We start from the raw sequence: 24,186 nt of genomic DNA, 5'->3' as shown, positions 1-24,186 counted from the left end.
ACAATGGCACAGACAGTAATGTCATGGACAGTAATGTCACAGCAACAGAAACACACACACACTAAAACTAGATGATGTGAACTGCAGCAGAGACTGGCCGTTGACTGGTAATATTACAGCATGTCTGCTGCAGTTTTTAACTTATTTAAACATTAATTTACTGAACACGGTCTACATGCAGACCATCCTGGGTTTGCTCAAGATGGGACAGACGGTGAGCTGGTCCAGCCCAAACTAGCCTATTAGGGCTGTGTGATATGATGATATATATTGTGTGACGATAGAAAAACGTCTATCATTTCATATGATGCTCTATCGTTTATTTCGTTGTGATGCAAATCACACTTTTTATGGCAATATTTGTTGTCATTTGGAGTCTGTCCATCTTTTGCGTGGATTACATTGATAAATTACTCTTCTTGGCTTTTTACTCGTGAAGCTTTTATTGCACTTACAGAAACGTAACAAGTTTAGTTGTTGTCAACTCTCCACTGCTGTCTGTCTCTGTTGTGCTGTGCTGCACACAGAGGGCGCAGCCCCACCAGGGTGAGAAAGAGCAGAGAAGAGGAGAGAAGCAGCGAGATGGCAACCATAAATAACAGCAAAATGCAGTAGAGACTGTCTTTTTTTTAAGTTATTTACCAAATTTATGTGCACTCGTTTAATTTCAGCTCAGTGTGAGAGTCTCTCCTGTGTTTTTCTGTCATTTATGGTCACACTACTCTCCTCTGTTCTCTATGGTTCACTGTGGGTGGGGCTGAGCCCTCCGTGTGTGTGCGGCACACACAGTAGAGACAGTGAACCAGGTGAAGTCCTCGACAACCTAACAAGTGTGGTTGACAACAACTACATTTTTACTTTCAAGACTGAGTGCTGAATGTCTCAAGCACGTTCAGAAATATATAAAAAATACCTCATAAACAACGTTGCTTCTGCTGCTTCTTCTGTTCATGGATTCAACAAGCAGAAATACGGACAGCCATTGCAACCCACATTGTGGTTGGAAGTGGAACTATACCCGTAGTGATGAGAACTACCACAGAGAATGAATTGAAAAAGTTTAGAGAGTTAAGCTCTATTCCTGTTCCTCACATGTGGGAACTTTGTATGTGTGTTGAAGACATAGTGCAGCATGTGTCAGCCACGATCAACTTCAACTCAACTCAAAATTGTAATCTGCAGATATTCTGCATGTGAGGTGTTTAGGAAGCATGGGTAAATTGTAGTGTCTAGCAATAGCCTGCGTGTGAGGCGTTCAGGGAACATCGATAAATTGTAGAGTCTGCCGATAGCCTGCATCTCAGGCGTTTAGGGATCATCGGTAAATTGGAGCGTCTACCAATAGTCTGCATGAGAGGCGTTTAGGGATCATCAGTAAATTGGAGCATCTACCAATAGTCTGCATGAGAGGCGTTTAGGGGATGGGCACAACTCTCCTGTTTCGGACAGGCACATTTTGAACAGGAACTGCACTAGCGCCCCAAAAATCATCAAAATAAAGGAGTTTAAATATGGAAAATATACAACAAAAACAGATTCTGCTCATTTCATTCCTGATGAAACACTTTATGAGAAGGCAGACGACAGCTGAGACAATCAACCCAGCTATACAAAGTTTGAATAAGGAAAATCAATCAGAAATGTTTTCTTCTCCTCTGTTGTACACTTGAGCAAAGTATATGAAGGTTGCAACTATATTGGATTTACAGATTTTTTTTTTTCTATCATCCTTGATATACCTTACTATGTCACCATATTTATTGATACGGTGATATAAAATGATACATAAAGTGATATATTATTCATATCCTTCACCTCTGAGTAAAATGTTCTCTTTTGGCCCTTGCACTGTTCTATGTGGCAACATCCCACCATGTGGCACTTTAGGGTTAACTATAAAATAAGGTATAAAATAATTGTGTATCGTATTTAAAGAAAGTTCAGTACTACTGTTATCACCAAAAAAAAAAAAAATCACACATTTCTTCAAGGCAGCAATATCCTACAAGGACACAAAGAAAGTCAAATTCTACATGGGATCATTTTCATCATGTACGCTCTTCTCTAACTCTTTGTGAAAAGAAAAAGCCATCTAAATTATCCACCTGCCCAACTGTGACAGAGACATGGGCTTTGAGCTGGTAACTACGAGGGTAATTGCCTTCTTGTTTCCCTTTGTACACTGGGTTACTGCGATCTAGTCTTTGAAGTGTCCAATTTGTATCCCCTGTCTGCTTAGATTAAAATATCTAGTGCAAAATGTTAAAAGCACGTCTATGTAGCTGACAGATTAATAGAAAGAGTAACTTGAGCAAAGTCATTTGAGAGAACAGTGAAAGTGAAGATGTAAAGTGTGGGTGATGAAGTGGAGGGGAGGTAATGGGGATTCGTGCACTCACCAACATAAGCCAGGGAAAGGTCAGCAAATCCTTCAAGACAGTATATACACTGAACCCTTCAGAGCCCGAACTACATCAACCAATCAGAGCCAAATATACCAGACTCACAATGTTCAAAACCAACAGTTTAGCAGGAATATTGCAGTTACAATTATAGGATTATTGTTTAAGAAGTACCTCATGATAACACTGCATGTGCATCTACATATGTAACACGTATGGAAACAATAACATTGCATTAAAAACATATTGGTCAGCGCTAATCTTGAACTTCCACAGTGGTAACAAACATGACACAGCTAAAAGGACCCAACAGGTGAACAAGGGAACTCTTTTTTTTCACAACTTCCCTGCCACCAAAGCTCTCTGCACTTTGCTCCCATGAGTCTGTAACAGGCTTGTTATATCAGTAGAAAACCTCATAGTTTCAGACTTATGTAGAGCTGCTTTGTGGGTAATAGTTCCAAAGTGACTCATCCAATTATTCAGTGCCACTACTTTGTAGATTTCAGCCTTTATCATCATCTGGTCACATAGATGGTAGACATCAAAACTAATCTAAAGCCTGTGGGTACTAACTTACAAGGGAATTGTTTTTCATGAAACTTCCCACTTTTCCTACATAGTCTAAAGGGCTTATGCACATTCCTGCTGGACTCAGCAGCAGGCAAATCCTCCTGTTTCCTGCTGTCCAATTTGGCAGCCGCAGCCCTGCTGAAAGTTTAATCTGAAAGGAAAGAGGGGAGTAAGGGAAGGCCAAGCCGAGGAGTTCTGAAGGAAATTTGACATCTTTGTCGGGAGCAGACTTCAGTTCTCTCCTCAGTCTCTTTTTGCACTGCAAATGTGCCGACCAAAGTCTGCAAAGCTAGAAATAATGTAATAGGTTCACTGATGTAAACTGGAGAAACACCAAATTACTTTTAACAGTAGCAGATCTGAACTGAAGTGGGCTTCAAGGGTTCTGATAACATGAAAAATACCATATAAATATTTGGCATTTTCATTTGATTATCAAAATAGTTGTAGATAGATTTTCTGTCCATCAACTAATTGATTAATTGTTGCAGTTCTAGTTAATTAGCCAGCTAGATACAGCTGATAAAATCTTTCAAGTCAAGTCTTACTCATGCAGCCAAAAATTGCAAATTTCAAATGATTTGCCTTAGAAGGCTTAACAATCTGCACAACATATAACACCCTCTATCATTAGACCGAACTTCGGATAAGGAGAAAATGCACAACAAGCCAGATATGCAATAGATGTTGTAAATGCAGTAATGATTGTTATAAAAACTGAGACGCCTGCTTTTGTCTACTGTCTGACATCAACCGTATACATGCAGTACTAGACTAGCAACAGGGCAGGGCTTAGTGAAGGGTTTCCTTCTCTTTATCTTCCCCAAGATCATCTTCTCTTTCTCTCATAAAGGAGGCAGCTTAGGGACCTCAGGCAGTCATTATAAAGTGATCATCAGTATAACCTCTCACCCCTACTGCCACATTCATCAAGACATTCAAGTCTACAAATCAGGAGAAGCAAAAAAAAAAAAAGAGTAAAAAGCTAAATTTGTGGTTCTTCCAAGTGCTTTATTGTTTTCAGTCGAGCATGTCGCATTGTATCTCATCCAACAAGGGAAATCATTGCATTCATTAAGCGGATATTAACCAGCGGAACGGAATTTTGCCATTACTTGTGAAAATGTAGATTTGTGTAATGGGAGATTTTAATCAGGGGGCTGACGGGGGAGCTGTTTTTATGAGCTTATGAAAATGAAGTAGATGAGGAAATGTTCCTGGGGTGGAGTTACTCTTTATCAAGCCAACATCCCCGAATGGTGTTGGAAAAAGGAATCACTTTAACTTTCATAGATCAGATGATCTAGATTAGATTATGGTAGATGGTAAACCTACCATTTTTTTTTTCATTTTTTTATACATCAAAGAAAATAAACTAATTACTAGTATACAAAACTACTAGAGGCATAATTCCACTCATAGGAGATACAAGCTGTCAACTTGCTATAATTCTTTCAGTAGCATCCACATAAACCAAAACTTCCAACAGAAAACTGATTCCTGGCTCAGTCAAGTGACATACCAACAGTAGATCTGATCAATGATTTTGAACACTTCTTTCAAGTCCAATTTGGCACTTTTTCCGACTTCCATTTGAGCAAAAGATGTTCAAGGCTTAGTCCTTACTGAAATCAACTGTGATTAAAAGAAAATGTACCTATTAATACTGCAAGGTGCTTTGTATAAAAGCATCCAGCTGACAGCATGCTGCATTTATAAAGTTCAAGATAATCACTGAGGAAATACTTTGATGTGAAATGCCTTGACATTTAACACGTTGAGCACTTTATATCAGTATGGACCGATATACAGTACTTGATCTGATACATGTGAGCAAGGGTGTAACCATATAGACATTGGGGGGGGGTCTATATGGGAGCCCTCCCTCAGAATTCTTTTTTTCCCCCACAATTCTATGATATTCATGTATGAAAATTCACACATTTAGAACATAGTTTTGAGGATACATTGACTGAATTTCAATTCATATTTAAAGGAATAGTCTGATTTCTCTGAGACAGTGGCTGCCCCCTGTCTCTCTGTGCTGCCTGCATTGTGACCAGATATTTTACCAGAAGAACAATGACTGACCTTGATGATCATTTTCATTTGAATATTCTGCTTTTATCACTAGTTTTATTTACTGCTGACATGTAGGCCTGGATTAAAACTAATGTTATCAAGCTGTTTAGTCTCGCATTCCAATTTCTCACCTGATCATCTGTATCTGCATGTCCCTGCCTGACCACTGCTTTCAGCAGGCCTCTCCCAGATATCATTATTTTACCAGAAGAACAATGACTGACCTTGATGGTCATTTTACATTGAATACTCTGCTTGTATTAGTTTGATTTGCTTTAGTGTTATCATGCTGTTTAGCTAGCTATATAGTAAGTGTAGAAAGAACAGTGTACAATATACAATAGCAACAGTTAGCTGAAACGTTAGCTATTGCCTTATCTGCTAAGCTAATGTTACCTATTTAGGCATCTAGTTACATTTATATTTGTATATTGGGGGGGGCAGATTGGTATTTTCTTAGTATTGGGGGAGACACGACCCCCCCCAAAAAATGCGTGGTTATGCTCATGCATTTAAACTTTTATGAATTTCACTGCACTGCTAATTTGCAAATAAGCAGATAAACAGACACATCAGTGTCTCTGCAGACTCCATATTTTTCACTCACTTTTTTCCCCTCTGTCTTTTTTTTCTCACACTCTCTTTTTCTCCAACATAATAACTGCATTGGGGAGAGAAAATAATTCTTTCCATTCTACTCCAACTCACCCAGCCTTTCAAATTTTGTTTATTCACTTTTCTTCAGAGTCAGTGTCTGAATGCTTGGGTCTGATTAATATACTTAAACTGCGACCACCTTCAGAGCTTCAAAAGGGGGTTACAAACACACCATGCATGCCAGGAAAAATGCCACGACGCAATCGAGGCCACAGAAACCACAGAGACATTACTGGATGGGACGATGCTTTCATGTTCCGTACATCATATGAACATGCAGCAGATGATGAAGACACTTACAGTAAACACCCTTGATATTAGAATCCAAAATAATGAAACAAACTGTTGCTACCATAAAGTGGGCAGAGGAAGCAGTATGATTGATATGGCCCTGCATTAGTTCTCCCAGTCTATCCTGCTGGTCAGTTCAGACAGCAACACGGTGGTGCATGACCATACACAAGGCATTAGTTTATAGCACTATATTTAGATCCTGAATTCTGGATTGCATATAACTACACATGAATATGTCATTTGTGTTGTTTCGCTCTGCCATGCCTGACTACTTGGTCTTCACCCATGGGTGCATTGCCATGGTGCCGCTATGCAACCTTTTTCCAGGGTGAAATGTGCTGTTTCGCTCTGGGAGCCAATCATGTGAAGACATGACCTAGATGCTGTGGAAAAAAAAAAAAGCATAACTGCATGGCTGTGAGCAAGACTGGACTTCTGGCTCCATGGTTATCACAGTATCCACAGAAACCCTGCAGAACTAATAGCTCCACAGAAGATTACACTCCTCACTGTCTATTGATTAGAAAAGCTGGAAATCAAAGCAGTGTTTGATCTCATATTGTGGTTTGATGGGATTCTGGATGACACATTATCCCAAACATAATCTATATTGAGCTGCCTCCTTTGACCACAAGAGCAACAAGTTTTCTAGATTGTCAGACAGAGGAAAATTCTTGCTCAAAAATATTGACTCGAACATTTTTTAACATTATTTCTGCTCAGGTCCAACATGATGAGTCTGATGGTTTTACTGTGATTTTAAAACAATATGTTCTTGTTAGTGAATACGTTAGATAACTTATGTGAAAAGAAAGACATTTAAATTGCACAATAAGTTGCAGCAAGGAAAGACAGTGTTTCCTGTATATTCATTCTGCACACTGGCGCTGCAACATTACGAGTGCCGCTGCTTAAATTTCACATGATCATAAATATCAATGGGCTACTAATGATTTAAAATCACAAACTGGATGAGCACAATAACACCCTATGTTACCGTGGAATTGTTTGAGTTATCCTCTGTCTCCTCATTCTTCAAAGGACATCTATGTGAAAGGTACTGTTATAAGAGTAGCGGAGCTGCTTTAAGGAATAGGGCAGTATGTGATGTGTGTGCGTAGTGAGTGTGTGGTTGGGCAAGTGGCAGAAAAGTGATGGTGAATGTGAGCAGAGCAGAGGAAAAGGTTAGCAGTAAATTGCCAATATGGCAGTAAATGTACAGTACAGACTACAGTGCTTCAGTTAATAAATGCTGCAGCTTCTCAAGACCAAGAAAAGACTTGTCTATAGAAGGAGGTTTGCCCTGAAGTTAATGACAATGCATTATCCTAACCTGACCAGGCTCACTTAAGGTGGACTAACTTTTACGGTGGACCAGCAATTCTCATTTTAATGTCAATCTCAGCCACTCTTAACCAGAGAACAGAGAAATGTCTTCCAAGTGCCTTCCAAGTTTTTGATCAGCCACCCCCCGCTGCCCCAAAGCAGTCAATCTATGGGAAACACTGAAAGACTTGACTTTACAACAGCATGTTTATGTTACTTGAAACTGAGTATGAGTCGATAATTCATCTCCAGTGTTTCCCCTATAATAGCAGACCAGGCCAACAAGAACCCCCGCCAGGCCAAAAAATATTTTTTTAAATGCTGAAAATATCTTGAAATATCCATTCATTTGGAAATGTACAGTACAGACTACAGTGTGTCAGTTAATAAATGCTGCAGCTTGTCAAGACCAAGAAAAGACACATCTGTTGTTTCCCCAGCTGCTGGAAAAGTGAAGCGGGTTAGCTCCGAAGTTAGCAACAATGGGTTAGCCTAACCTGACGATGCTAAACAGAGAAATAGAGAAGGAGAAATGTGTGGCTGCTAATCACCACCACCACCACCAACACCCACCACCCCCCACCCCTCCCCTGCCAGGCCAAGCCACTCAACCTAGGGGAAACACTGATATCTATGGGCAACATGGTGCACAAACAACCAAAGTAATCTCATAATGGACAAAGTGTGTGCCATGAATAATGAGTAAACTCTGGTAAGAGAGAGGCTAGGTGTCCAAACTTCATCCCAGTTTTGCATCATCTCCATCGCCTCCTCCTACCTAACAGGCCTCTAGCAACTGCATGCCTGAGGCAGGCTGTAATATCACTTACTGAGAGCATGTCGAGCTGCCAGTGGGAAAAAGCCATGTAGCCGAAAAGTGAGAGATTCTCCCCTTGCAAGGTTAGATTAAAATCATCAGACAGCCGGCTTTCGGAGAACCAATAAAGCAATAACAGTCACTAGGCAGAGTACACAGGGCAGGCCTCCGACCCATCAGTGGATTCCCTCGTGCTGACAGACAAGATTAAATCCACTGAAATGACTCCAATAAGGTCACCCGAAGCCACATGGATGAAATCCATTGAGATTATAGAGAAGCAACTCAGGTAACTGACAACACTCCTGATCTTCTATTGTTGGCTGAAAATTTTTTTTTAAGCAGAGCCTCAAGCCACCCTCCAACCACTGAATGATGAAACTGCAGGCAGGACTCCCAATCATTTCTGTAACTTTCCGAGACCTAGCTCTCTTTTTTCATTTGTTACACAACAATTTCTGTCACTTTTCATGTGTACAATTGAATACAACACTATGAATGTCTGAAAATGCGTGCCATTGTCTCATATTTAACAATTATAATGCCCCCCCTCTCTGTGACACTCGGCTTTTCACTCCACCTTTGAATGTGGTCATTCCGAACTATTATAAACACTTGATTTCCTATGTGGTCGGACAACTCTTCGTACGAGCTAGTTCTTTTTCTAGCATGTGTGTTTATGTGAGTATGTGAGTGAGTGAGTGAGTGAATGAATGAGTATTAGGGTTTTTCCATTGGCACATTTCACTGCGCTGATGCAAACCATGACAGATTTGCGTTTCCATTACCACTTTAAACGCACTGAGTTGTGCCAAGTCGTGCCCGAGATGGACCATCTCCAGATTCCGGTCAAAGCACGCCCGACTCACCTCCAAGCAGGTTGGGGTGATGTCTCACCACCGGCAGCCTGCCCGTGACAACCCCCCCCTTCACCTGCTTAACCCCCTCAAACAAGCCTGTGTTGCGAGACTCAGCTCATGTCTGTGCTGGAGACCAGAGAGAAAGCTGTTTTTTTAAAGTCTCTGTGTGTTCAGCTCTCAGTACTTTTATAGCTTCTACCTGAATCTCTGTGGTTTGAAGTTTAGTTTCTCTCCTGCACCCGTTTGTACTTTCAGATATCTGCTTTATTTTACCGTTTCCTGACCGCTTTCAGCCATATCAGAGCAGTGTTAAGTTACTGCTAATGAAAACACATTTCCAGCTGCTGATGCTTCATATTAAAAGCTTTTAAATAACAAAATGACGGGGGATTTTTATTGTGAAGAATTTATAGGAAATTAAATGTGTTTATCCGCCATTTTACAGCCTCGACTTTGACCACTAGTCACAGCCATGATGTAAACAGCCCACTGCTTTCGACTCAAGACAAGCGTGTCATCAGCTAAAGACACACCATCAAGGGGGGTAGCCCTGTTGTAATGGATATGCAAATCCCTGCTGTGCTGGGCTGAGCTAACGCGCCAAGTCAAACTGAGTCAAGCCAAGCGGGCACATGTGTATGGAAAAAGCCTATATGAGCGTAAGGTAGCTTGCCGGCTGTGTCTGACACTGCTGCTTGAACTGTGCCTTTTCCTAACCAAGCTTGAACTGCGCTTCCTTTACAAGGCCCTGCGTTGTCCTTGCATGAACCGCTTACCCTTGAGACAAAGGCTGTGTTTGTATCTGCGCTCAAAATCAGCTCTACTCACTCTCCACAGAAAATAAGAAAAAAGAAAAAAGACAAAACAGGGCCAGGCACTGAACTTAAGGTTACCCGAGCCTGGTGTCACAATAAGAGTCCCGGTCCTCTTGTTACCATTCTGCCTCCTTTCCTCTTCTCTTTGGACAGATTAACGCTGAGCTGTAAGGCGTGGAGTAAGCACACACACACAGTTGTACTCTTTGTTTCTTTAACAACCGCATTAGAAGACATGTTTAATAGAGGCAAATGATATGCAAACTGCTGTGTATATGTAATGCTTGTGTCAGGCTGGAAGACTGCTCCAGTCTGACCTGATGCAAGACAATACTGTACAAACTTGGTCAGCAGTGGGAAATCATACCATATTTCCTTTCAGTCCCTGGAGTCAGTTTCATAACTCAAGTGAAAATGAGAGTGAAAATGTTTGTCTTGGATTGGCTTTACCATCCCAGCGTCTTCCTGTAGGGTCCACTTTAAATGACATCAAAGTGATTTAAATCCGCAATTTACAGTCGATCACAAACCCTGTTTTCATCCAATCTCCCAGCCTTCGTGCATGTGCGTGTCCCTTTGGTGCAACCTGTCAGTGCTCCCCGTAGTTACAGCGACAGTCTGCTATATCTCCAATATATTGCTTTCTCTCTTATGTGCCGCTTTCTCTTTCAAACACACAGACATATTACACATGTAATCAATGTAGCCAAGCTCTGTAGGAGGACAAGATATGCCTCATCAATAACAGTAGTGTGTTTTGTGAAGAGTTTGAGGCTTGATTCTTTGCCTCCTGCTTTACTTGTGCTTTACTGGCTGTCCTGTGACTAATAACCTGCAGATACCCAGACTCAACCATTACAAGGAGACAAGAGAGAACACACACACACACTAGAACACCAACAAATGGAAACACACACACACACACACACACACACACACACACACACACACAAGCAGCATCTATCTACCATTTAGCAGCAGCTCATAAAATAACACAGGCGCCTCTGGCCAATTTGCCAGACGGAACATTCCAATTTGACACAAAAGCCTCATAAGCATGCATCCTCACACCACACAAACACACATCCAGCAACCTAAGGCGCAAACAAAGATCCAGAAAGCTAGGAAAACACACAAGTCGAACTGACAACTCGTAAACATGAAGAAGCACACAGCAACATCTTCACAAGCATAAATCCACATTAAGCAAAGACCAATATGGTGTTTTTGACATCAGCACCAAAGCTGATTATTCAGAATTTGAATTTCACATAACCAATACATCAATTTATATATATGTACTGTATGTACTGTATTCTGCTATTCAATTTAGAAGCTGGATTATAGCTAGAAATCTGAGCGCACACAATAAAATCAAGCACACAGCCAATCTCTCCGACTCCTGCTTGCCAGGAAAGATGTTTCTGGATATTTGTACAGCTTCCTTATCCACTCTGACAGCTACTAGACCACAGAGGAAGATATGCTAAGACCTGTCAAGAAGGCACCATAACAGAGTAGGCTAAGGAGAGGTGCAAGTGTGAAAACTTGTACCTCACCACTGCCAGTTGGTGGGTTTAAACGTGAAATAAAGGGGGGAGGCGGAGACGCTGGTGTTGTTTTGGATTTATTGTTTGTAATACAGTGTTACACTTTCCTCAATACATATATACTCACCAATGTCTAAAATTTGATTCTAGACATATGAAGTCTATTCATTTAGCCATTCAAATGTGCCTGACTGTTCTTGTAATCTCTTATTATAGTAAAAAAAAAAAAACTGTGTAAAACATGTCACTGCCTGCCACATACATGCAGTCATGTGATCTATTGTTAATATAAAACATATTGTTTATAACAGCTGTATCGGTTAGCAACACTGTTGTTGTTCTGAGACTATACTACAACTTGCAAAGGTGAGAAAATTCTCCCGCTGCGACAAGTGCAATCCAAGCTGTGTGATCTGTGTTATCATGGAAGGCAGCTGCAGACCAAAAAACAGCCTCAAAAAACACAAATCACAGATGATGAGAGGCTGCACTGGATGGACCTGTCTATGGGGAAAAAAAGATCACTGCCAAAGGCAAAGCTTTTCTATAAAAAGCAAATTTCCCTTATGACTGGAGACTGACAGACCTCACAAAGTGTTTACTCCCACTGTGTAATCAAAATACAACATTTTACTGTGTGATGGATTTATTCAGCATGTTAACATGGGTATGTGATCATTTTAATTATAGCTATTAAAGTTGTTCCCTATGTATTAGGGACTAACACAGTATCATTGCATGCTTACAACACTGCTCTATAGTTTGACTAAATAACTGCTCCACAGATAAGGACTGCTGAAATATTACTGATACTTCAAATACATTCTCAGACTTTCTTTTATCTGGCATTTCAGTGATTTGTGCTCTCTGCTTGCAGTTTCAGTGATCTTGTGCTTCTGTGCGTAAACACACTTACCAAAGTGATATGCATGTTGCCGGAGGCATCATCATATAACCTTGTCCAACAAGAGAAAAGACAGGCTGTCTGTGTTTGTGACTTGGTGTGAGCAAGATAGAGTGTGTGTGCAGTCATGCACACATCTGTTCGATTTATAACCATGTGAGCAAACTGCCAATGGGAACAGACAGCAGTGGGAGAAAGGGGTTCATCTGGCTTACCAAAGATATTCGTGGAATGTCCTTTCTTGGCGAGGGGCTTCAGCTCATTGTGACCCCAGCCGTACTGTCTGTAGCTGTCCCACGCATGCTTCATCATCTGGCAAAAAAATGACAACAAAACAGAAAATTAGAAGATGTGAAGTCTGATATTGACTTTGCATCCCAAGATTGTGATGTCACACCAAAAATCCTGCAATTCATGTCATTACACCTCCAAATAAAAGATCGGTATAGATGGCTAGAAAAACGATGTTTCATTTTGCATTGTAATTTTGTTTTTTTAACAATTAGTAATGTGATGGTTGAAGATGATAAAGAAATTAACATGATACAAAATTCCTGGAAAAAAAGAAAAAAAACTCCTTTGTTTAATTAATAGGACAATGCTCTGATCACCACAGCCCAGCCCACCCCACCGCGCACACGCACACACGCACGCACACACACACACACGCACAGCATCACTGGCAGTTTAGCAGGGCTAAAGGGAGGGTGTGACCCCAAAGACTTTAATCTGGAAGATGATGCCGACCAAATCAAACATCGTCCTTCTGCCCCCAGCGTGACGTTAAGACAAGCTAGTCTTCTACATTGAACAGCAGGTCCCTCCACACACACACACAGACAAATTGAGGTTGTATTTTTAAGTGTTTTCTTCATATTTTGCTTTAGTGCATTACTTTCTTGCCCCTCCCTGTATCTATAGACATTTGTCTACCGGTCAGAATAAAATAAGATTCTATTCTTCATATGACCTTTGAAAGGAGGCTGCAAGAGATAGGCTCGGGGAAGGGGACGAGGATAAAAAAAGAGCAAGAGATTGTGAGATGAGCCCTGACATGGGCTGATGCTGAGAAAAGGTGCTCCAGGGCAAGCAGAGCAGAAGACACAGCCGTGGAAGGAAGAAGTGCCAGCTTTTAACTGAATCACTGCTGCTCGCATTCAATTTCAAACATTTTTTACTCCTCCACAGCCCTTTCTCTAGTGGCATCGAAATCTCAGAGGGAAAGTACATTGCCTGTCTATGTGGTCACATCAGTCACTATCTGGTTCTGTGGACATCTGTTGATTTCTTTCTCTATATTGCTCTGTCTGTCTTCCTGCCAGATTTCCCATCTGTCTGAGCCTCTCTGTCTCTACATGTCTGTCAACATGTCATATCGCTTCCATGATGTCCTTGATGATGACAATGATGATGGTAGCTACGTTTAAGCCTTGTATTCTGTGTCAAAATGTTTTTTTTGTGTTTATATTAATGCTCTATTTTGTCATCAATATTTTGAGGGTCTAATATTGGAGGGTTTGTCCTCAGGTTTAACTTCGACCTTCGTAAAAGAGAACACATGGGTGTAGATGCAAGTATATGATATAATGATGGATGAAATTTATTGTGTTTGGTGCAAAACCAGTCCGGCAATTATACAACGGGGCCCTGCTTCTTCACCTTTAAAGATCTGGTATTATGGCTTTTTTGACTCATTCTTATAAATACTGAGTCTATTTTAAACAATCTGTGACATTTTAGATTTAGTTAAGATGTCTATAAATCCATCTTTCCTTGCAGCCCAGATTCCTCTCTGTCCTAAGAGCTCAGTATAAGAGAGATATTGTGTGTGCTGCACCAGGTAGGATAGAAGAGACTAAATGAGTCATCAAAACATTGATGCTAGATAACTGCATCACATACCAGGAAGTAGCTTTGTGACATCTACTAATCAGAAACATTGTGCTTCTTGGCTACCAAGCCATGTCTGTTTCTCTACCTGCCAGCATGCCTGCCTGCCTGCCTCTCTATGCCACCATGCGAGGACGAGTGTCCAGACTCTCCTCCATCCCTCTCTCTCTCTCTCTCTCTCTCTCCTTGGAGCAGCAGGCAGCCAAGCTAATAAAGACGAGAGGCCCAAGATTCATTGTGTTCTTGGCCTCGTGGCTTTCCATGACGCACTCCATGCACACACCATGGACTATAAATCAAATTAATACACACCGTGACATGGACACTTAAGTGTTGGCTGACTCCCTCTGATCTGTGTTGGTTGGATGCTTCATGAAATTTTGATTGGCCCATATGCCAAGGACAAACGCAACAGTGCAGGGTGCCTGACAATGTTGACAACCTGCTTATTTGAAAGGACCTTGGAATACTAATTGGACATTACGCTACAAAATTTTGTGATTGATTCTGACAGCTACCTCTTGCCATCACAGCATCTTGGGCGCCACAGGGAAAGGAGGGGGAAAATTTGTTTGCATTAGCCAAAGTGGCTAGTTCATTCCACAATTTGAACTGATCCTCATCAACATTGACTGAAGAAGTGGCTGCTGAGGCTGTTTAGAAAACATTTTTGTAATCTCTGAAGAACAGTAAGTCTGCATCAATCAATATTTTTTACATCAACACTGAATCAACTGGCTCCAAGTCTGTGTAATATCAAATGGGTCACTAGCAGTGCCAAAATCATAGACAATTATCACCCAACTGTTGTAGCCTCAATATTTTTTTACAGCTAGAACTTTTGCTGTAAGGCTGAATCTGAGCAGGTATTAAATAATGCATCTTCTCGCTAAGCACTCTGAGATACGAGTCATGAATTACAGTGCTAACAAGGGGTTACCCTCAGACAAGTTTTCAACAGAAGTGATGACAATGAGGGTATCACGTTATGAGTGGAGAAACATCTCAGAATGTGACACTAACACAGCAAGATTTTCCAGTAACATAAGGGTAATGGGACAGAGCACTGTGGCTACATTTTCTTTCAAGTGGCTTACATTAGGCTTACATTACCATGATGGCAAAAATAAAGAATCCCAAAACCACTATGTGGTAAAGCCCACACACACGGATATAAAGATCTAGATAGAACTACATGGTGCAAATATTCCTGGAAACAAATCTTAATATCTTGACTCAAAGCAATAGCAAATAATGAATTCTGAATGTCTCATTATCTTGAAATTACCTAACCTAACTGGCAGCATTATTTTGAGTGTTTGATTGAAGACATGATATTAGATTCAAGAACTTGTTGATATTAGTTGCATTCACAGTATGGGCATGACTTCATTTGTATTGCTTTTGATTAAGTATTTCAGTGCCTGTCTGCCTATTACTGTTATTCAAGATCCTGTATTCCATGGAAAACTGAACTTTGGAAAAATTAAAACCCCCATGAGACTGTGCAACCATCATTGTCCCCAATTTCATACAAGAAAAATGTCCCAAGTTAAGTACTTGAACTAAACCAGGAAGGATTTTTGCAGTTAATGAACCTTGTCCCACCCACATCATATCAAGGGTTCCCATCCTGCATCCCTTATGTTCACTTTGTGCTCCAATGGCTTCTCTGTCACTCTCAGCTGTTACTCCCAGTGAGTTCTAGTGATGTTATGTCCTCTTGTCAGTTAGTGCCCACTGTGAATTACTACATCTGAGACTATGGAGCATGACGGCAACCAGCAGCTTGTGGTGTAGGATGAAGAAGCCTGTTCAACCCTGACATTTCTCTAAAGTAATGCAGGCAGACTAACACAGTCTGTTCCTTTGCATGATTCATCATTTTTTTCTGTTGCAACTGCTTGGTAAGTTTGAGAGTCATCTGAAATCTTTTGATGATACATTTCTTTTATATTCACTTCCTTTAATACCTTCATAGTAATTAGTAAGCACAGTAAAATAGCCTTTTTACTTCCTAATCAGAACTCAACAATTTGCAATGGCATGGTCCCCTACATATTGTCAATACAAAGGACAGCCTTGTGTGCGTTTTCTTTAATTAAGTTTACAATGAGGATGCACAGCAATGGCGTTTTTGCCAATACCAATACTTATATAGAGGTTTTTCATTTTATCCAAGTACCACCATGTGTGTCATTCCTCCACTGATTTTACCATTTTGTACTACAACAGTCTTTAACTTGGTGCAGTCTGAAGAACTCATTAGTACCTTTCCTGATTTACTAAACATGCCACTGCTTCCAAGTGTCTGCAATCCCTGAAGAAAGAACTACTTTAAATGCAGAAAATACATAACATTTACTTTGGTAAAACACTGTCAAATGTTTTTGTTGTTGCATTTTTCTGCAGTGGGTATTTTGAAACCTGAGAAATGATGATAGCACTGTTGGGGGAAAAAAAGATTTTAGGAATATCAACACAAAGATTTTAGAAAAACACAGAAAATTCAAAACAGCTTAAAATAAATGATTTAAAAATTATGCCACAATTTCCATGCTAGGGATAAGCAGCATGACCTAAATTTGACAACGGTACATTTTGAAGACTGGATGTTAACAATTTACTGTATATTGCGTTGTCTGATTTTTTCCTCTCATAATTTCAGTTGAATATAATTTAGATGTGGCACAAGTCTCTGGAATAGCCTGGAGTTAAAGTCATTATCAATTTAACTAACTGGGGTATACTGGGGTTGAAGAAGCAGAGTTTCATTAATGGCTGCTGTGTATGTATATTTGTGTGAGCTCTGTTTATCTCTACTTTCTCAAATCCTCTGCAGTACAACTTGAAGATACTGTTTTAACTAAAATACTTGGGGCTTGGTATTACATAGGGTGAACCTGTGTTTTTACTCTTGCCTTAAAGCATTTCTCTCAAAAGTTTGGATAGCTCACCAAGTCTTTACATAGACACATAGTTCCTGGCTGTGTAAAGCCACTGCAGGCTTTTCTTATTACCTGTGAATGTTTTCTTCTTCTCTCTTTTTAGGCCACCACAAGACCCACTTGTGTTAAAGCTGGGGAATCTGGTCAAACATTTCACATACTCGTTTTGAGGTGATCATAGAGGTTGCTCGGGTTCCCACCACTAGCAAAATTTGTCACCCTGCATAGTCTGTAGATAACTATACCTGCAGATGTAATTATATGCATGTATGGATCACCCCTTTTCCTTTACTCTTCTTGATCTTTTGCTCCATGTGTGTTTGTTTTATTGATAAAAAGGGAAACATACCAGTGCAAATGGTATAGCCAAGCAACATTAGTATCAGTACGATATATATGAATGGTAATTCATATATATCGTACTGATACTAATAAGATATTGTATATGATGATGTACTTTGCAGTTTCCAAAAAATTATTACATTTTTAAAGTGCTCAAAGTGTGCTGCATCGTAACGATATGACAACCAGGGCATGTCTTAAACTGGTCAGGAAGAAACCATAAAGTGCAGTCAGCCAATGATCTTATTTAATGATGCAGAGCTACGTTAGCCAATGCTAGCTCTATTACCTTACAATAAATAGCATAAAGAAAATGGTAATTGACAAAATAGAACGTCGGATTGACTCAACAAGAGACATAATCTCTTGGTTATTTTTATATGTGATTTTAAGGGCTTCTCTGGTGTGTGAAGGTGACCCCAGGGTCAAACAGTACATTGTATCAGCGCACTTAACTCAATCAGTTCTGTCCCCAGCTCAGACACTACACTCAAAATCACATGTGGTATCTGTGTCTCAGGATGTTAGGACAACTTCATAAATCATTCCTTGTGCTATTCTGTGCCTGAGAGTAGGGCTGTCATTTTTCTTTACTTATCTTTATTACTTCCTTTGCCATCTATGATGTAGAACCATAGACTGTATAAAAATATGAACGTAGTTACCGTGACATCATCCATTGGTTTCTGAAGAGCAGTTGTGAAGCTCAAAGTGAGCCACTCCGTCCGTCGCCATCTTGGCAGTGCGTGACTATGCCTAACTCCCAACCAATAAAAAATGGGCAAAGAGGCGGGCCGAATGGCTGAAACAAGCCACCTAGCGGCTGGCAGACCTGTCACTCAAAGCAGCCATGTCCCTCATTATGCATAACTTTACGGCTTAATAAAATTTAAATAGGTGAGTTATAAAAAATTCACCCCCCGTACAGTTATCATGAAAGGGGAAATTAGCCATAGAGACCAAAACCGTTTTTGTACCAGGCTGTAAACATATTTATTTCTGCTGTAAAGTTGGGCATTTTAACATGGGGGTTTATGGGGATTGACTCGCTTTTGGAGCCAGCCTCAAGTGGCCATTCAAGGAACTGCAGTTTTTGGCACTTCCACATTGGCTTCATTTTTCAGCCCCGTAGGTTGCCGCTTGTGTAGAACCCGAGATACTTCCACACACTGCTTCTCACATGCTTTGGTGTTGTGATTGTCCACTCAGGACAGTATTGCTCACTAGTGTCCTCCATTTTACCTTGTCACCGTTGCAAACAACATAACATTACTAGCTTAATTTACTGATAGGTCAGTAGGTCAAGCTGACAGTGAATTTTTACAGCGCCCTCCGCTAGATCACAAGACAAACTACTTCAAATGGTCTGTTGCGCTTAGAGACTGTAAATTTAGAATTTGAACAGGTCATTACAGTTCAAATTTCAAATAAAAAGTGACAGCCCTACCTGACAGGATTGGGAAGACTGACGCTGTAGATGTTCATTATCGCCTTTTACAATGATTTGCTTTTTTCTATGTAGCCCAGTCTCTATATTGCTGCAGTAAATTTTATTAATCATGCAACATTATTTGCTCAAGCTTGCTTTGGAAGGGACTGGCAGCCCAGGAGTGGCCCCGTGTTATTAAGGTCAGAGTCTGAGGGAGATTAAAAACCTCTCTTCCCCTCCCTTTTCCTATCGACTGACCAGCTTGAGAGTGAAAAGTGAAACCTCAAATATGGTGCTGGGTTTGATGAGAAAGGCAGCGATGTTTCTCATTTGATGAATTTATTTTGCCGGCCCACCGAAAAGAAGTTTGTATCTCCATTTCATTAGTTTGAAAATTTCCAAATGCAGTCCAAGTGCAGACTGATTTAAAAGTCTGCCAGAATGGTGAAATAGTATGGTAATGTGAGACGGGTCATGAATTTACTGTTGCTTTGCAGAAATCTCTTGATGCTTAATGCTGCTCCAGGGTCAGCCACAATAACAACAACACTCAACCTGTAGGAAACACTGACGGCAGGCTTCATTAAGACTCCTCAACTATGGTTTTGACAGAGTTTGACAACATATTCTGATATACACAAGAACCCATAAATGAAATTCAGCATTAATGCACTGTACCCTCTTTCATTCACTAAAATCTTTTAATACAACTTAAAAAATAAGCTGACTTCTTCTGCCTCCATCAAGATTGCACACTTTATTAAGAGCTGTGACCTTCACAAATGCAGTCAATTGCCTGCCCACCAGTTGCCTGCACTAGAAAAGAAGCACAATCTGCCCCGAGCCATCACTTTCCCAAAGGACAAACAGCTGACATTTGTGCACACTTATCCCTGATGTGCTACGGTCTCATACACACACACTCACAATTACAATGTACGGACACGGACAACAACAGGGCATTGAAATATTCATAAATCCCCTTAGAGCCAGAAGCTGAGAGGAAGGTCATTACTTTTGCCATTGTTTGAATTTTTTTTTTTTTTTTTAAAATCAGCATAACTCCCTCGGAAGAAGCACACAGGACGAGCTTTTGTCTTTTGGAGGTTTGGGGAGCTGGAGCGCTGAGCTGGAGTTATGTGCTGCTCTGAGTGACCTCTAGAGTCAGTTTGACTGATTTAAAGCATCCGTCCGCCCCCCTTCGTCTTTCTCATCTCCCTCCAACACACCCCATGGAGGCTTCCTATCTGGCTTAACAGAAGGCCTTTCAGAAGATGCACGAGGGTGGTGAGAATGTGACATCTGAAATGCTTCTTGCGGTAAATACATTCAGGACACTTAGGCAGAGGGTGGCAGTAAATTCACCTTGAAATCGGGACAGTAAAAGAGTCTAGATGGGCTGTTCTTATACGGCTCCCCAGCCCCGAGTTCAAACAATAATGGCTTAAGATACAGTAAGCACAGTGTAATATATGGAACCTACATAAACACCATTCATAACAGGTACCAATTTAATGTGCTACGTGTTGCTTTGAAAGGTTTTGTAAATGTTTTTAATGTGGCAATTTATACTTAAGGTGGAAAAATAGTTGTTGTCCACCACCTTCCATTTTTATTCACTATCTCTATTACCATATTGACCTGAATATAAGACGACCCTGAATATAAGTCCTAGTCCTTGAATAAAGGACAGCCCCATTTTTTTTTTAAATGTAATTTTCAGAATAAATCATTGTCTTATATTCGGGCCAATAACTAACCAGGCAGCTACATTTGGGGGATGTTTTCTTCTGTCTAATTGGAGTTTAGTTTTTCTAAATTTCTTTCACTACTGCAAACAAATGGGTACTCTGGGAACAATATGTAAAAGATAACATGCAAAGAGTGGAATTGTTGCTTTATGTTTAATTAAATCAAACAACAAGCTGAATATGTCTCTAACATTACAACTTACGTTACCACCTCAACTCAGGAAAGAAAGACGATGCTCTAAGAGTTTAAATGTGCAAAACTCACTGGAAACGACTTTGGCCAACATGTTTTGTTCAAATTCCAAATCTGCTTTCTTTAACATCTCCTAAATCCAAAATACTCCTACAGTGCCCATTTAAGCTGTTTGCCTGGTAGCCACAAGGCTGAGATGTTGTATCCTTCTCTTATTAAATTAATGGAAACACCATACAAACGACATACTTTTTGTCAAAGACATCTTTGGTGAAAGAAGTCTGCATTCAGAAAAGCTGATGAAAACAACTACAAGCATATTGAAGCACATTTAATGATGTCATCAGCTGAATGCTGCATTTCTAGAGCGCTGTAATTAACAGTGACAAAGCAAAACGTAGTCAAAAAAGCCATCTTAAGAGTAGAAACTGACAAGGAACATCCTATGAATTGGTAATATTTCACAACTCAAAACATAACCTTGTCTGATGCTTTTGGGTTTGAGAACAAAACTTCTTCAAACATGTGACCTTGCACTCCATCATTCAATCCTCATCTCAATCTTTCTTTATTATTTTCAAAAGCTGAAAAATAGGGGGGGTGGGAGGTTGAAAGTCTTTCAGAGTAGGTTTTGTTGTGCAATAAGCACGTTTTGTTTATTTAAAAAGAGGCAGAAAGTACATTTTTAGTGCAAGAAATCACAGCACTTGGAAAAGCAGGTTGAGTCATAAACCTGTTCAAAATAAAATACAGTGCCAACATACTCTTAGAACAGAACTGCTCAATAAATATTAAAATTCATGCAATTACTTATCCACTATAGTTAGAAAATGGGTGATCCAAGTCCAAGTAAGCAGATGTCTGCAGGGTACAGCTAGAATCATGCACACACACTACCTAATGCATACTGTATTATACAACAATCACTTAGCTGATGGCTTGTGTACATATTCCCTATTCTATCTGAACAATGATTGATTCAAATTTGGCCTGCTGACCACTCCTGGCACCGATGCTGATGAATGTGAAAGGTCACTGTAAAGTGTAATAGATTAAAGAATTATATTATCAAACAAAATATAATCTGTAGAAGGGTTTGCAGAGCTTTAATGTTCTTTTTCCAACACTTTTGTTCACTGGAGCAGCTGGGGGCTTGAGTCTTGCTTTAAGTCCCAAGCTGACCATACAATTTAAGTCCAAATTACTTCTCAATTGGAACTGAAAATTTGTAGAAACCAGGGGGTTGTTAAGAAGTGTGCTTTCAGTACAAAAGATCCAAAAGTGCGGCACAAAGGTCGACACAGTTATAGTTAAAGATGTCAACATAATGATGTGTTTGAGATTTAATGTTTATCCACAACCTTCCTCTGCTATTTTTAAGCAGCAAAGAGTTAGCTGTCACTAACGTTGTTCATGAAGGCAAGAGAGAGCTGCATTTGCATCACAATAGTTAGTATGTGAAGATTTTAATAAGCAGCAGGACAGGTAGCAACAGAAGTGTTACACTGCCATTAATAGAAGCTTAAAAGCAAAGGCTTGATTAAAGCTGTGACCAGAGTGGGAGAGAAAACCGCAAGTTTGCTTGTTGTTGTAATGTTCCCTGATTGCTGATATAGATTAGTGGGTGTGGAGTGGCTGAGTTGTGGTAGGAAACATTCAACACCATGATTAATACTGACATTAAAACACATTTTGGCCTCTATTAAACTTCACTCTTCTAACCAGCTGTGACTGTTTAATGCAGGTGCAAACATCAGCAGTTTCACCTACTAGTAGCTTTGTGCAAACAGGTTATGCCATTAACAGATATCTTTTTTTCATGTGTTACATTCAGTTTCTAATCCTATGTTAACTCTGAGTTATGGTGACAGCATGCTCCCACCATATACAAATTAAAGCATCCAACATATAAACATTTTTATTGGTTCCCTTAGGACCTGTAAGAACTCATTTCTAATTGCAGCTCTCCAACTTGCTCTTTGGCAACCGAATCTGAAATGCCAGATGACAGTTATTGAAAGCACAGAATGTTTTCAGTCCTGCCATCTCGCTCTTTAGAAAAAAAAAAAAAAAAAAAAAGTAGCTTGATCTATGATGCCCTTGCATACGGGTTGCTTCGTCTTTATCTCATGCAGTACAGCACAGACGCAGTCAGGCAGACCATCCTATTAAATTCATGATATACAGACAAACACTCAGATACACAGGTAACCACAAAAGATATGAGGGAAAAATCTGTGGAAACGTATTTCCCTGTCAGTCCTGCCATCAGGGACATGCAGAGGATGTTAGAGGGGCAGGAGCCCAAATTCATAAAGGGTGATTTTTGCAAATAATTGAATAAATATATGCCTGGAATGACTACTTTTGCGACATTGTTAAAGGGATATTAAAATGTAAGATTTTAACAGTTAACATTCCTCCCACCCTCCAAAAATGACTGAAAAAAGTGCCTAAATTTGCCTAAATATGTGACATTTAGGTAACAGTTAACATTCATGTAAATGTGGCTGTATCACTGTCCTGAGACACATATTCACCTGATGAGTAAACATAACACATAAAATACATCTGCTTACTGTTCATATAATCATACATTAGGTGTTACTTTACTGTCTGACATTAATAACACAAACACAGTGACAACATCACTGTTGACTTCAGTTATGCAGAACAATTTGATGCTAGAAACTCAGATTAACTTTGCTAACACTGAATGCACCTCACTGGCTGCTTGTTATAGAAGGGAGGAAAACTTATATGTAGCTTGTGGGGGATAAAGATGCAAACATTTCCCACAACTTTATAACTAACTTGTGACAGTATCTATACCCGCTTTGCATGCCATGTGCGATGACAATAATAGTCCCCCAGAGCATTAGTTCCACACTACTGAGTTCAGTCAACTACAGTCACTTTAGCTCACAGCTAACTATCAACACTAACATATAACAATATAAATTCTCTGTCAGCTACACTCAGAAACAAGATGAGGTACTGAGCATATTGTTGTGTTACGCTGGATGTGGCAGGAATAACAGGAATTTATTTATTTACTCAAAAAACACCCTTGAAAAGGATATTTTCTCTCTAGGAGGCCAAACAGGCAGGTGTTCAAGCCCCCTTTAAGGTCTATCCATACACGTAGCTACCTGTAATCTTGTTTGCTGATCAGGCAGAGAAAGGATGATCTTGGTTTCATTTCGTCTTGTATGTTGCATTAGTGCTTGAGCTATTGTAGGGTGATCCTCTGCCGGCTACACTGTCACTCCCTCTCCATCACCTGAGCTCTAGTTGGTGAAGCTCATTATGACTGTCCTATACTTAAAACAATGTACTCGGTATGCCTTCTG

General features: G+C 40.1%; 1 protein-coding gene across 6 annotated transcripts in view; it reads right to left on the bottom strand.

Moving 5' to 3' along the window:
- man1a2 (mannosidase, alpha, class 1A, member 2) overlaps nt 1-24,186 on the bottom strand; it is a 147,617-nt gene that overhangs the window by 77,628 nt on the left and 45,803 nt on the right. For all 6 annotated transcript variants that reach the window (XR_010930680.1, XM_067604300.1, XM_067604301.1 and 3 more), the window contains one exon: nt 12,496-12,592. Coding sequence is in view for 5 of the 6 variants with exons in the window: in XM_067604300.1 (XP_067460401.1) it covers nt 12,496-12,592 (97 nt within the window). In the remaining variant the exon portion in view is untranslated. The remainder of the gene's footprint in view (nt 1-12,495; nt 12,593-24,186) is intronic.

Source organism: Thunnus thynnus, chromosome 11 (assembly GCF_963924715.1).
Source record: "Thunnus thynnus chromosome 11, fThuThy2.1, whole genome shotgun sequence".
Lineage (NCBI taxonomy): Eukaryota > Metazoa > Chordata > Actinopteri > Scombriformes > Scombridae > Thunnus > Thunnus thynnus.
Note: the sequence above shows the minus strand (reverse complement) of the source record. Positions and strands in the feature narration are given on the sequence as shown.